This window comes from Mesocricetus auratus, unplaced genomic scaffold (genome assembly GCF_017639785.1).
Source record: "Mesocricetus auratus isolate SY011 unplaced genomic scaffold, BCM_Maur_2.0 Super-Scaffold_100003, whole genome shotgun sequence".
Taxonomy (NCBI): domain Eukaryota; kingdom Metazoa; phylum Chordata; class Mammalia; order Rodentia; family Cricetidae; genus Mesocricetus; species Mesocricetus auratus.
The window spans coordinates 40,956,149-40,971,445 of NW_024429188.1; the positions used below are offsets into that span (position 1 = coordinate 40,956,149).

The 15,297-nt window shown below is 39.9% G+C and overlaps 1 protein-coding gene across 5 annotated transcripts in view; it reads right to left on the reverse strand.

Moving 5' to 3' along the window:
• Positions 1-9,711: 9,711 nt before the first annotated feature.
• The window catches only part of Zfx (zinc finger protein X-linked), a 43,489-nt gene continuing 37,903 nt past the window's right edge, over positions 9,712-15,297 (reverse strand). For all 5 annotated transcript variants that reach the window (XM_021223968.2, XM_013126541.3, XM_005087848.4 and 2 more), the window contains one exon: positions 9,712-15,118. In XM_021223968.2, coding sequence (XP_021079627.1) covers positions 13,935-15,118 — 1,184 coding nt within the window. In that variant the 3' untranslated portion in view covers positions 9,712-13,934. The remainder of the gene's footprint in view (positions 15,119-15,297) is intronic.

Genomic DNA, 15,297 nt, shown 5'->3' on the forward strand with positions numbered 1-15,297 from the left:
TGATAATAATTTTAAGTATAGAGCCAGTGAGAGTGGCTCACTGGGTAAAACCTGTGCTGAGCAAGCCTAATAACATTAGTTCCATTCACAGAACCCATGTAAAGACAGCAGAAGAGAATTAATGCTACAAAGTTGTCTCTGACCTCTATATATAGACATGGCATGCACCTCCACTGCCCCCCCACATCATCCATACACCACACAATAATACAGTTTAAAAATGCAAATACTTGGACCCACTAAAGTCAAACATCAGAATGACAAAAATAAAAATCAAGTTTCCAAAGAAGAAAAACACATCGTTTCAAAAGAAGAATATGATTACCCCTCGACTGATTTCTCGTATTTCTAAATATTGTACAAGAACTGGGATAATGTAACTTCAACTATCAAGGGCAAGAACAGGGTGAAGACATTTTCAGACATGCAAGGGCTTCAAATTGACCTCCCCAAACCCTTTTCAGGAATCTGAAGGATCTGCTCCAGCATGTGAGAGGACACGTAGCCTAGAGAGAGAGAGGTGCACAGTAAAGAAACTACGGCAGGCAGGAAGCAAGGGTCCAGCAGAGCAGCTGCAGAAAGGAACTTGGAAAGAAATCAAGGCAGTTGGAACAGGAGAAAGAGGATCCCAGGAGGGGGAGCATTTTTGTGACTAAAATCCACCCAACCAAATATTGATTCACAACAAAGAGCTAAAAATCAAAACAAAGAAACAAAAGTGCAGTGATTAGGAGTGAACATGGTGCCCATATAAATTTAGAATGCACACTATGCGACTGTGGAAATCAGGGTTACAGAACGAAATGCAAATTTCAAACACCCCAATGAAGTAAAAGAAACAAGAAAAAAAAATCCTGAAATGTTGATTTTTCTATTTGCGGCTGCGGCAAGAGTGAACTGAATTCTTGCATACCAGCTCTCCCACTAAGCACAACCAGAACAAACAAACAGGCAAGAGACTGATTAAAATGTCTTAAAGAGTATCAAGCAAGCAATCAGTGCAAGGGAGACTTGAGAGCCAAGACGGAACCCAAATCGACTGTTGCTTCTCTCTCTGAGGCCTTCACTGGACATTAAAAGGCAGCTGAGACGCTGGGAGCTTAGCCGAAGGTGATGAGTCACACACAGGAACTGTGCAGTGCTCGCAATGGTCGCACAGGGACTGGGAGGTGCTGTGCTCTGAATGTTCCCTCCAAAACTCATGTTGAACTGAATTGCTTTTATAACCATATTAAGGAGTGGGGCCTTTGAGAGGTTGGTTACATCATGAGGATTCTGCCCTTAGATTATCCTGAGAAAGCCCAACATCACAGGAGTAGGTAGCTTAGTTCTGGCAAGTCTGTCCTTCAGGGTTCTGTATCTCCCTCAATCCCACTCCCTCTCCCTCCCTCCCTCCACCCTCCCCTCCCTTCCTCCTTTTCTCTCCCTAAGTCTCCAGCTCTCTTTTATGTTATAATCTCCACATTGTAACACCAAATGTGGTCCCTCTATCTTGTACTTCCCAGCCACAAGCCAAACAAACTTCTATTGTTTTAAGTTACCCAGTCAGTGCCGTTCTGGTTTTTTTCCCCTCTTTCTCTCCGTTTTATTGAGGAATGGTGGTGTCAGATCTGACCAGGGTCTTTCATTGTGACATAAAAGGGAAGTTTCATTTCCCCCACTTACACGTTTAATCAAGTTTACAATTTGCCCATTGCCAATCATGTTAATTTTCTGACATTTTCACTCATGACCTCTCAGTTGGAGTAGAGCTCGTTCTAATCTTTTATCTTTTCTTAAATTTAAATTAGAAACAATCCTATTTTACATATCAATCCCAGTTCCCTCTCCCTCCCATCCTCTCATGCTTCCCCCACCCCTGTCCCACCCCCCATCCACTCCCCAGGGAGGGTGAGGCCTTCCTTGGGGGATCATCAAAGTCTGTCATATCATTTGGGGGGAGGCCCTCCCCCATGTGTCTAGGCTGAGAGAGTATCCCTTCATGGGGAATTGGCTCCCAAAGTCCATTTATGCACTAGGGATAAATACTGGTTCCACTGTTGGAGACCCCATAGACAGCCCAGGCCTCCTAACTGACACCCATGTTCAAGGGGGCCTGGTTCTATCCGATACTGGTTCCCCAGCTTTACAACTATGGTCCATGTGTTCCCACTTGGTCAGGTCAGCTATGAGAAACAGACTAAGACAGAAAGCAGTACCAAAAACTGGGCCTGTTACTATAGCAAATATTTTATTTTTTATTTTCAAAAATTTAAAAACTTGGCTAGGTTTGGTGGTTACGTCCAGGTGGACATCTGTGAGTCTGAAGGCAGCCTGAGCCACATAACATGTTCTGGTTAGGCAGGGTAACAATGAGACCCTTTCTCAAAATGTAAAAAACAAGGCAACTTAGAGAGACCCTGTCTCAAAAAAATGTTAAAAAAGAACAAAATCAGGAGTAACGGAAATACTTATAATGTATGTATATCAGTCAGCATATTTTACTGTAAATGATTCAGGATGCAAAGGGGAAAGTCAGCATATTCTAACATTCATTTTTAATATTTCCTACTATGGGGGATGCACACATGAGAGCAGGTCCTGGAGGAGACCAGAGGTTTTGGATGCCCTAGAGCTTATGTTACAGACAGTAGTAAGCTGCCAGAAATGGGTGCTGGAAACTGAACCCAGGTCCTCTGAAGAGCGAGAAGTGCTCTTAACCACTGAGCCATCTCTAAAGCCCCCAAATTCACATGTTTTTTCTGATATGACTATATATTCAAATTCAAAAGGCTTCTAAAGCACAATTAAAATGGATAAGATAATATGGTAAAATATGTACACAAAAATATATATAACTCAGGGCTGATGAGATGGTTCCGATGATAAACACTCAGCAGTCAAGCCTGACAATCTAGTTTGATCCCTGGAACTCGCATGATGGAAGGAGAGAACTTACTACCATAAGTTGCTTTCTGGCCTCCGCATGCATGCTGTGGCACACTCACAGACACACACACAGACACACACACACACACACACACACACACACACACACAAGATGTATCGGTACCTTTTCTCTATTCTCTAACAAGAGATAGCTCTAAAATGTATCATGAACTTGTGAAAAGGGTATGATCTACACAGTGAAATCAATAACATTTTATGAAACAATTAAAACAAAACTAAACTAAATGGAGAGACAGATGTGAGGGCAATATGGTGAATATTTCAGGTTCAATTTAATAATAAAAATTCCCAGTGGGCCTTTTAAGGGAACCAGTTAAAATATTTTAATGTTCCTTTGGAAGAATAAACGTCAAGAAAATGATGAAAAAGATGTGAAAATTCACTATAAAATACTGTGAATAAAAACACTATGGTATAAGCATAGAGAAATCAATCAACAAAAGGTCAGAAAAATTCAAGGTTGTCTATGTACTTATAACACAAGACTATTTCAATTCCTGAGTAAAGGATGACTTACTTCTTTTCTCTCAGAGCTGAGGACCAAACCCAGGGCCTTGTGATTACTAAGCAAGTACTCTACCACTGAGCTAAGTCCCCAGTCCTGATGACTTACTTCTTAAACAGCATTGAAATGATCAGCTCTTTGTCAAGAAAAAAGAGAGACAAGGCCTCCCTAACTATTAAAACTAACTAACTAAATAGATAAACAAATAAATAAATAAGTGAATGGAGCTGGAAAGAAGGCTTGGTGGTTAATCAATTATACTGTTTTTGCAATAGATTACAGTTCCCTTCCCAGTACCCATTTTGAGTGACTCACAACTGGCTGTAACTCCAGCTCTAGGGCATCCAACACCCTCTTCTGGCTTTGGGCATCTTCACTCATGTGCACATACCCACATACAGACACATCCGTATATTTTTTTAAAAAATAACTTGTAAGTTAAAATAATAAAAATATTAAAAGCTAGGCATGGTGGTACACTCTAGAAAGGAGGGTCACGAAGCTCAAGGTCATCTTTGGCTACATATTGCTGTGAGATATTTGATTACACTGTGTAAAGATATGTCACTGTGACTGATTTAATAAAAAGCTGAACAGCCAATAGCTGAGCAGGATTTCAAGGCACAGAGGATGCTGGGAAGAAGGGCAGGGTTTTGAGGAGTTACCAGCCAGACAGTGAGAAAACAGCATGGGCATTACAGAGTAAAAGTAATAAAGCCATGAGACAAAAAAATAGATTGATAAAAATGAGTTAATTTAAATTGTAAGTGCTAGTTAGTAATAAGCCTAAGCTATCAGCCAAGCTCTTATAGTTAATAATATGTCTCTGTGTGGTTATTTGGGAGCTAGCAAGCAAGAGAGAGAAATTCTCCTACAACATATAGAATTTTAGGCCAGCCTGAAGGCTATGAGACCCAGTCTCAAAAAACAAAATAAAATCAGAAGAAAATCAAAGGTTGTACTTGAAGCGGGATCAGGACCTGTCCCTGGCACATGAGCTGGCTTTTTGGAACCCATTCTCTATGGTGGGATGCCTTGCCCAGCCTTGATGTAGCAGTACAGAACTTGGTCCTGCCATGCTTTGTTGACTCCCATGGGAGACCCGCTCCTTTCTGAATGGTGGAGGAGTGAATGGGGATGGGGGATAGACAGGAGGTGAGGGAAGGGAACTGGAAGAGACAGAGAGGAAACTGTGGTTGGCATGTAAATAAAATGTAAAATAAATGAAAAAATTAATAAAAATATAAATGTAGTTGAACCCACAAATATTAGATTTCTATATGCATATATATAGAAATTATTAAAGAAACAAGATAAGCTAGACAATAAAAATGTGCAACAAGAGAGGCCAGTACAGTGCCTCCCTGGGTAAAGGCACTTGCCGCTCAGCCTGGTGACCTGAGCTTGATCTGTGATGGAAGGAGAACCAACTTCCCAAAGCTGTCCTCTGACCTCCACTCCTACACACATTGCCCTGTGTACATGCACACAAGCGCACGCATACACACACACACACACACACACACACACACACACGATGCTAAAGATTCCAAATAGAAAGCAGGACTCGCAGGATTCGCACAGGCAGTTCATCAGAGAGACAATGCAAAGGAAAACTAGATATGAACAGTATTGAACTCCGTCTCATCAAAGCAGAGTTTGTTTGATTAATGTCTGAGATTGGTTATAGCACCCTTAGGAAGACATAAGGAAGGAGTCTTTCCCATATATGGCCATGGAAAGATGAACTGCTGTAAGCCTGGAAACTTCATCAAACAGATTTCTTCAACACCTACTCTACATCACTGTATTCTATAATAACAGCAACAATCAAAACAACATACATCTCTGTATTTATCATATTTGCAATCTAGAAAAATACTTCAGCAAAATCTAGTACCATTTTCAAACAGGACACTACCAAATCATCTGGCAGTCCTACCTTGGGGGAAACACTCAAATATGTGCAGTGTTCTTATTTGTGTGTGTGTGTGTGTGTGTGTGTGTGTGTGTGTGTGTGCATTCACACCCATGCATATATATGGGAAGCCCAAAGGAGGATATCAAGTATCTTTATCATTCATCATCACCTTGTTTTTTCAAGACAGGGTCTTGCAATGAACCTGAGGCATAGCGCTTCATCTAGACTGGCTGGCCAGTGAGCTACTAGGATCCTGTCTAACTCTGCCTCCCCAGTGCTGGGACTAGAGGCACATGTGGTTGTAGTTGTAATTTTCTTTGGGTCACCAACCAGCTCCCAAATAAAGAGACGGAGACTTATTAATTATGAGTGCTTGGCCTTAGCTTAGGCTTGTCCCACTAGCTCTTAACTTAATCTAAACTGTTTCTATCCATCTGTTTTGCTTCAGGGCCTTTTACCTTTCTTTCATTCTGTATTTCTTTCCTGCTTCCTATGCGTCTGGCTCTCTGACCCTTGGCAAATCCCTTTCATCTTTTTTCTTTGTCTGCCCAGCCTAAATTCTTCCTCCTACTTCTCGCTGCCCACAAGTCCCACCTACACTTCCTCTCTCACTATTGGCTGTTCAGCTTTTTAAATATTCCAATCAGGTGCCTTAAACACGCAAGGTAAAACAACAACATAGTTAAACGAATATTCCACAACATAAGCAAATACAACACATAGTTGTTAAACAAATATTCGATTCCACAACATGTGGCTATGTCCAAATTTTATGTGAGTGCCAGGAATCTGAACTCAGGTCCTCTTGCTTTCACAGCAAATACTGTTACTCACTGAGCCATCTCTGCAACTTACTTCAACATTCTTCAAGGGGAACAAAAAGAAAAATTGAAAGCAACTATCTATCGAACAGGAGCTAGTTAGTTAAATCATGGTTGAATCGATGTATGGAAAGTTACTCAGCTGTTAGAGAATGAAACCAAGCCTTGCCTACTGCCCCAGAAGAATGAACACAATATATTAAATAATATGTAAAGATGCATAATCTTTTGTCAAAAAACTTGAAATAACTGGGTGCAGTGGTACATATCTGTGTTATTTTAAGGTCTACAAAGCAAGACTGCCTAAAAATAAAAAATAATCTACAAATAAGCCTTGAAATCACTGTTGCGATGTAGCCATTGGCAATCAACACAGGCAAACACTAGCAAATGTGACTGCAAGCTAAAGACCCGTGTCACACAAATATCCTAGGGCTGATGGGATGGGGCTCCCAAAGTGCCACCCTTAGCTGAGAAGATACTGGCAATCCATGGCTGTTGAGAGAGGTAAGATTTCTTGAGGTCCCTGAGAGGCTGCCCATGCTCTGGTGGATGACCTTACACTTATACACATGACCACAGCTCTAAGTGGGCTCCGTGAGTTTAAAAAAATAAAAGAGCCAGGCACAGTGGCACAATTTTAATCCCAGCACTCAGTAGACAAAGGCAGGTCTATCTCTTAAATTCATAGCCAGACTTGTCTACATAGCAAGGTTAGTTAAGGCCAAAGCTATATAGCAAGAAAACCTTGTCAGCCGGGCGTTGGTGGCGCACGCCTTTAATCCCAGCACTCGGGAGGCAGAGGCAGGCGGATCTCTATGAGTTCGAGGCCAGCCTGGTCTACAAAGTGAGTTCCAGGACAGCCTCCAAAGCTACAGAGAAACCCTGTCTCGAAAAACCAAAAAAAAAAAAAAAAAAAAAGAAAACCTTGTCAAAAAATACAACACATGAAATTGGGGAGGACCGTCGTAGGGGAGTAGAGGATTCAGATGGGAGGGAATAGGGAGATTTGATTAAAATTCACTATATGCATGAAATTATCAAGCAATTAAAACATTCCTGAAATTCTTTTTTTTGTTATTCAGCTCTGTGCAGATTTGAGTGTGCATGGAGGCGAAGGCTACAGGCTGTGTACACTGGTTCCCTCAAGGAAATCACTTTGCAGGGGGCATAAGGGTAAGATCATTACACTGCTTTTAGTAGCTGTTCTGTATTGTATAACATTTGTTTCAATAACATTAACTAACAATTTGAGAGGCCCCACGCAACTTAGGCTGGCTTGAAACTCCCTACATATCTAAGAATGACCTTGAACTCCTGAGCCTCCTGCCTCTGTGCCCCCCAGGACTTGGAATAGAGCTATGTGCCACGACGTCCAGGTTTACACTCATTTTACAATTGGAGCACCCAGTGAGCACAGGCAAGACAGAGTTCGAGACATGGGTATGTGTCTGTATTCCCAGCACTTGGGAGGTTCAGTCATCATACTCAGCCTCATACAGATGAGGCCTTAAATCTCCAGACAGGGAAGGAGGGAGGGAGGCAGGAGAGAGGCAAGTAAGGAGGGCAAGAGCAAGGAAAAGTTATTGAACATAAAACAGAAATAATGCTATGGTTAGAAATTAGATAAGAGATTTATGTCATGGTCTAAAATTGGAAGAGAATAATCTCTTTAATGGAGAAGATGGCTGGGTTGACAGGTGTAGACAGTTAAGTATTTGCCTAGCATACATGAGGATGGCACTCTGGGTTCAATCCCCAGCACTGAATAAAACAGGGAGTGATGGTCCTTATCTGTAGTTTCATCACTCAGGAGGTGGAGGCAGGAGAATCAGTTCAGTGTCATCCTCAACTAGACAGTGAATGAGTCATAAGAGATAGAAAGGTAGAGAGAGAGGAAGGAGGGAGTGGGTACATGTGTACACACACACACACACACACACACACACACAGGCTACGTAGACCAGGCTGGCCTTGAATCCAGCCTCCAAATGTTGAGATTAAAGGTGTGTGCTTTCATGGCCATCTTAATTTCCTTGTGTGTGTTGCTAAAGATTGAATTCAGGCCCTTACCTATGCTAGTTCAGTGCTCTACCACCAGGATAAATCCTCAGCCCTAAATTTGCCATGAACTGTATTGTATGCTTGCAATCCAGCAGTCAGGAGACAGAGATAGTATGTTCTTAAATTTGAAGGCAACCTTGGGTCAGTGAGAAGGGTCAGTAAATAAAGGTACTTGCTGTCAGGCCTGACAACTTTGGAGTTTGATTCCTGGGACCCACAAGGTAGAAAAGAATGACTCCTGAAAGTTGTCCTCTGATTTCCACATACAATGTGTGTGTACAAACATGGCTACTAATAAAATAAAATTGTATTTAAATGGAAGTCAACCTAGGGTATATATTAAGTCCCTCTCTCAAAACAAAGTTTCTGAAGAACTATCAAAATACGCTGCTTGGGAGAAATAGGAACTAAATCTTCTAATGTGTCAGAAATCCCGCCTGAGAAGCAGTAAAAATCAAGAGTGGACACAACCATCCATGGCCAAATAGAAGACCTTGCACTTTTCATGTGCTAGTGGCAGAGGACAACCTAGGATGGCAGGTCCCAGTCAGGGTGTCAGAGTGGCTAGGGCAAGCTCTGTATGAGATAGACAGTCTTTGGGACTCAGAGCAGAGGGTGGGCTCCATTCCTCCACATGACTGGCTTCAGAAAGGGTGGAATTAAACTGCAACACATATCCCTGCTAAATGGACTGTGCATTAAGTCGAACAGAAACATGAAGCAATCAAACTGCCTCCTCTTAGAAAGCAAAATGATTTTCACAATTCTACTATTTCACACTACCATTTAATCTTAATCAAAGTGTTCAGATACTTCTTTGGCAAACCACATAGCTGTATACCATTTAGACCTCATACAAAGGGCTTTGGTAGCAAGGTATCCTGGTGGCCTTACAGTATCAGCAGGTTACTAGTGTCAAATTCCTTGTTTCTCAATACTAGCAAGACAGGTAAAATGAGAGGGAACTGGATAGGGAAAACCAAGCAAAAGAAAATAAGTTTTGATTTGTACCCTCAATTGGATCAAATATTTCCACCAAAGATCAGAAAACAATTTTAAAACTCAAGTAGGGCTGGGGAGATGGCTGCCAATAAAGTGCTTGCTATGCATCTGTGAGGACAGGAACTCAATCTCCAAAGCCAATGGAAAAGTCATGTGATGAACCTGCCTGTAATCTCAGCAAGGGGTAGGCAGAGCCAGGAGCACCCCTGGAGTTTCCGGGCTAGCCAGTCTAGCCAAATAAAATAAATCTAAGTCTTTGCAGGAGTTGTGCTTTAAAGCAACAGTGGTTCCCTTGGTGGTGAAACGTACTTAAGTGAAGGGGTCACAGCATACTGAGGTTGTAACAACATGGGCATTATTGTGTGATTCAAGTCTCATTTCTGTGCGCATGTGTGATGTGTGCACACGTGTCCATGTAAGCCTTGTCTATAGCCAACACTCCACTAGGGTAACTTAAAACAAAATAGGAATTTATTTACAATAGCAAAGATGTCAAAAATAACAGGAACAATATATAACAAATCCAAGAATTATTTTATGAAAAAGGCAAACAATATATACATGAAACAAAAGATAAAACAAAATCCATAGGGCAAACTTAATTTTGACCTCCTAAAAAGCTGTAAAACGCAGCAAAATGTCCTTTTTAATATGAATTACTACTTTAGTAACTCTGGGCCAATTAAACATACACACGAACACACAATTTTCAGTCCTTCTCTTTACTTATCAAGTCTTCCTACCTTTGAGGAATGCAACATTGGGGGATTATATAAGAGTAGGAGGTGCACTGAAGGATATACTTAGTGACTGGCTGGCTCAGACTTTTACAGAAAGGAGAAAGTCTCTGAATTCAAATTTACTCTCACTGTGCCATCTCTAGCTGCTTTTTTGTGAGCTTCCTGACTACACAAAATGTCACACCAAGTAATCTTTAGGTTCCTCAAGTGCTCTAAGATCACTTTCACTAAACTTGAGCATGCACCAGAATCACTGGGAGAGCTTCCTAAACACAGGCTACTGGGGCTCAGGCCTTGTCCCAGTTCACGGGACTGGCCTATGGCAGAGAATCTGCATCTTTAACCAAGTCCCAGGAAATTACCATGCTGCCAGGTAATCGATCCTCTTTAAGATGCACTGATCCTGCTTTTTCCTTACACAAATCTAAGATTTTGCAGGAAACAAATAGCAATATCCCCAGCGACAATAGCGCCACACATTTTAGAATAGGTGGATCTCATTTTCTAGCAAGTCCTGGTTTTATCAGACTTATGACTCTGACTGTGATGTCCACCATTCTTTTGGACGTTTATCTCAAGTTTTGGTTATTTGTTATTTCATCTCTTAGGCCAACACTGGTTCTATATTACAGAATCTCATTGTTAAATCAAAAGTGCTGTAAATCTCTCTCCTGACTTTTACCCAACTTGCAATTTTCACTACTACAGTGACCATCCTCCAGTATGTTGGGGTCTACTAGAGGCCTCCAACCTGGGCACAAATGGGTAAACTCAAAGGTAGGGCTTCTGAATAGTGATAGTCTCCTCAGACTAAATGTGTTGTGAATTGATAATAAAACAAATTTTAAGTGCTTTCAAAACCCACTTTATGTGCAGGTAATTTATAATAGGAATCAGAGATGCTAATAAAACAAATCATTTACAAAGATAAAGAAAAAATGAATTTCAAGGACATGCTCATCAAAGGACTCACCAATCACCTCTTAACTTCTCTGTAATGTTACTTGCAAATTCACAGGACTGAATTATCAGTATTTGCATCCAAGTCACAAAATTCAAAGCAATCAAGCATTTTGCATTCCACTGCTGCATAAAAGGAATTAAGAAATAGGGGGATGAAAATAATCCACTGCTTTTGATGTTTATTAGGTTTACAAAAACTGTACATTGTCTTAAGAAAAAGCATTAACTTAGTACTGGTATCAAATAGACTGAACATTCGTTAACAGGAAAATATTCTGATTTTTATTTTTGCACGTTATTCTCAAGTACACAATTACAATAATGTCACACATCCCCTATATGATTTTCTTTTTATGTATTTTACTTTTTTTTACAAAGTATACAGAGGGAGGGACATACAATATTTAATAGGATATTTCTACAGAACAATAACTTATATTATGTCCTTGTAAAAATCTGTACCTCTTTAAAACATTTAACTGAAACATCCTTTTTTTTAGCTTTGCTAATCAAAATTGTTTTAAGAATTAAAACTAGGTTGTAACTAATGTCAGTACATAACAGTGACTACTTCATTTTCTCTTTATACAGACAAACACATTTTATATTCACTTGACCAAACCCTTAAATACCTTTTAAAGGCTTCAATATTGTGCTTTAAAAAGAAAAGAACTGTGTATGGTTCCAGATTATGTAAAGAGAAATATAAAGTGTGTAAAGTGTTGTGTTCCTTATCTCTCAGTTTATTTAAAAAATATGTTAAATGGTCCAATCATTTGTATTTCCTGTACTGATTGTAGACGATTTTTAAATTTTATAAATCAATGTTAGGTGTTTTACATTACTTCTGGGGAAAATAATAAAGTAGATTTTAAAAGTTCTCACAAGAAAAGACAGAGCTTTCAAAAATAACAGGGCAATAAATCAAATCATAGTTGTGATGCATTTTTAAAGCACGTTGCGGAGGCTACAAAGGCAAAAGAATTCCCTATTGGATGGAAAGGCTAGGGAATCTACGCCTTGGTTTTGACTGGCATTGAGGATGGAGTTTATACCAGCCTTAAGAACTTGATTTAGAACTAGACTAAATCAATCTAGCACTTCAGAGGTTTGCCAAACACCAAATATTCAAGACATCTAACCCCAAAAATATAACTTTTGAATACAAATATTGATGACTAAGAGAAAGATGAAAGGTAAAAACCTAACGGCACGAAAGGGATGGAGCACCATAATGAGGCAGCAAGGCAGCTATCGAGTGGGAAGAAAATTTCTAAGTCTCCCCATGATGTGCCAGACCCGTGTGCCAACAGCCAATTCCAGGGACTCTAGAAACTGTTTCCCAAAAGATATCTTAACAAAATCTTAGCATCCGACTTCTTTTTACAAATTTTATCAGCCATCAGACCTGTATGTTACAAATTGCCAGCTCTCAAAAACAAAACCGTGAAAGACTTGGTGAGGATCCAAGTGAAGCCTCAGACTGTTCACGTACTTGGACCACACCTCTATCATGTAATCCAAGCCAACCGAGTGTTAAGTTTTTCAGGTTAACTAAGAACTAGCAGAACAGGCTCAATTTGCCAAGTCTAAGTCCTTATTAGCACCCGTTCTCTGGTCCATGGAGCCATCACTCCCTTTCTGTCCCTCTCGCTTGGTCAGACAAGAGTTCTCTCGCCAGCTTCTCAGAGAGAACTGAGGGATTCCTGTCTGGATACCCATTAGCTTTTCAGAAAAATATAAAGGCATGGAGTTGAAACTGTATGAAAGCATTGTATCTATAAACATCTTAACCTCTATTTTTTCAATTATTTTTCAATTACCAAAGATATTTAAAAGAAAATACCTTTACTCTTTAAAAATACTAGTGTCCTTATTTTCCTTCTAATTCTTCACCTGAGTAGTCTCTCTGAAGAGCAAGACTTACAAAATGCTCTCTCTTGCATCCCTGGATCTTTCACGTTACTGTAAATTTAATACTTTTCATTATAGATTTTAAGCAACTACTACTGGGGGTTGTGTGTATAAGTATGTAAAATAAGCAATACACACAGATACATGTTACATATATATGTGTATATATAGATAGATATATATAATTCAGGGTACATTTACATATATAAAGTTGCAAAAGATCCTATGAGCCACAAGTTACCCCTAGGAGATTCCAAAATGCAGTCCTCGGTTAAATTTCATTTGTAGCACACAACCATTCCAAGACAAAGCAGCACAGACAGAATAATCAAAATACAACAGGATCAAGCAAAAATTTCCAACAAGGTTTTCTAAAAGTTTGCTACACTGACAAAAGATGTAAATAGTCTAAAGAAAAAAAGAAGTATATTTTGTCCACTATAAAAGGAAAGAAAAAAAAGTAAACACAAACCCAGCCACTGTTCTTTTACTCAGCAATGCCAGGGACACGAAAGTTGGCATGGAAACTTTCATTGTCATATGGTCTACAAATACATAAACAAGACAAGTAAATGACTTCCATGTTATGATCATGAGACCTCACTGTAAAAATCTCCTGTTCCTACTAGATGTCTCTGACAATTTTATTGTGAGAAATTTGTGAGAAAAAAGTCAACATGAATACTTTCAGTTACCAATGCAAAGTTACTGTGAGTTAAATGGTCTTAGAAGAGTACCATCAAGGTAAGCAAGGTAAATATTTTAAAATAAATATAAAACTTCTAAGATAGAAAACTTCAGTATAGAATCAGGGATTACTTTAGTAAAAGCAACTAACTTGTTGCTGCTTTTCCCCATGTATTAAACAAACTGAATAGAATTCAGAACACACTATGGAACAAAATGTAAAAAAAAAAGTCAACTAGAAGCAATAATTCTATTTGTACACAGCATAAATCAATATACAGTATTGTATGTGAACAAGACTGATTGGCTTTTAAATGAATTTTCTGTTTCAAGGCCAGTTTCTCTACCGACATCTGTGAAGACTACTGTTAGGGCAGGCCAACTTCTTTATGATGTCGCATTATGTGCTGGTTCTTTTCCGAGGGTCTTCGGAATCCTTTCTTGCAGTACTCACAGCGGTGAGGATAGTCTTTCGTATGAATGGAGATAACGTGCCGCTTAAAGCCCGAGGCATCTGTAGTGCTATATTCACAGTACTCACACTGATACACTTTCCGGCCACTGTGTGTCTTCATATGCTTTTTAAGCTCACTCTGTTGCCGAAATCCCTTTCTACATCTCTTACACCTAAATGGAAGGTCCTTTGTATGAACCGAGAGAATATGGCGACTTAGTACAAACGGATCTGCGATCTTAAAGTCACAATGTCTACACTGGTGCATTTTTTTACCCTTGTGGGCAGCCACATGCTTCTTGAGTTCTGAAGGCCTGTGAAAGCCTTTATCACACATATCACACTTATGAGGGTAGTCCTTTGTGTGAACTGAAATTATGTGTCGCTTCAAATCACTTGAGTTCGAACTCTTGTGGTCGCAATGCAAACACTGGTGTGTTTTGCTCTCTTGATGGATAAGAGCATGCTGTTGCACCTCTTTGGTATCTGAGAAAGTCATAAGACAAATGTCACACTTGAATGGCATCTCCTTACTATGCTTAGTTTTTACATGAGTTTTCAAGTTAGAAGAATCTGCGGACCTATATTCGCAGTACTGGCATTCATAGGGCTTCTCCCCAGTATGGATTCTCATGTGCTTTTTGAGCTCTGATGGGTGACGGAAACCTTTGCCACACTCTACACAAATGTGAGGAAAGTTCTTGCTGTGGACTGCCAAAAGGTGACGATTCAATAAGCCTTGTTCAGCTGTTTCGTATTCACAGAATTTACACTTGTGCATTTTGTTGGCTCCTTTTTCCTTATGCACCATTTTATGAGTAAACAAAGCCCCAGCATGAGAGAAATGCTTTCCACACTCATCACATTCTATGGCCTTCTCTGTCTTGCTGGTTAGCTTGTGGCTCTCCAGGTGATTGTGTAAACTTATCTTCTTGTTGGTAGTGTAGTCACAGTCAGTACAGCGGTACTTCTTCTTGGCAAGGTGTTCAGGATGGTTTTTCATGTGTCTTTTCAAGAAACCTCTCGATTTAAACTTCTTCCCACAAATCATGCAAGGGTAGACAGTCAGTGGATGTCCATCTGGGCCAATAATTATTGCTGAGAAAGGAAAGGAGCATAAGTGATCAAAAAACATGCTGGTTTAGGTTGCTTCAAAATTCTGAATGTGTGCTCTAAGCACTACAGGCAGGGACTCCTAATTTGGGCTACATGCCACACATTTCTTTTGTCATTTTCAATCTACAACATACAGCAAAAGATACAGCAACCTGGCCCTA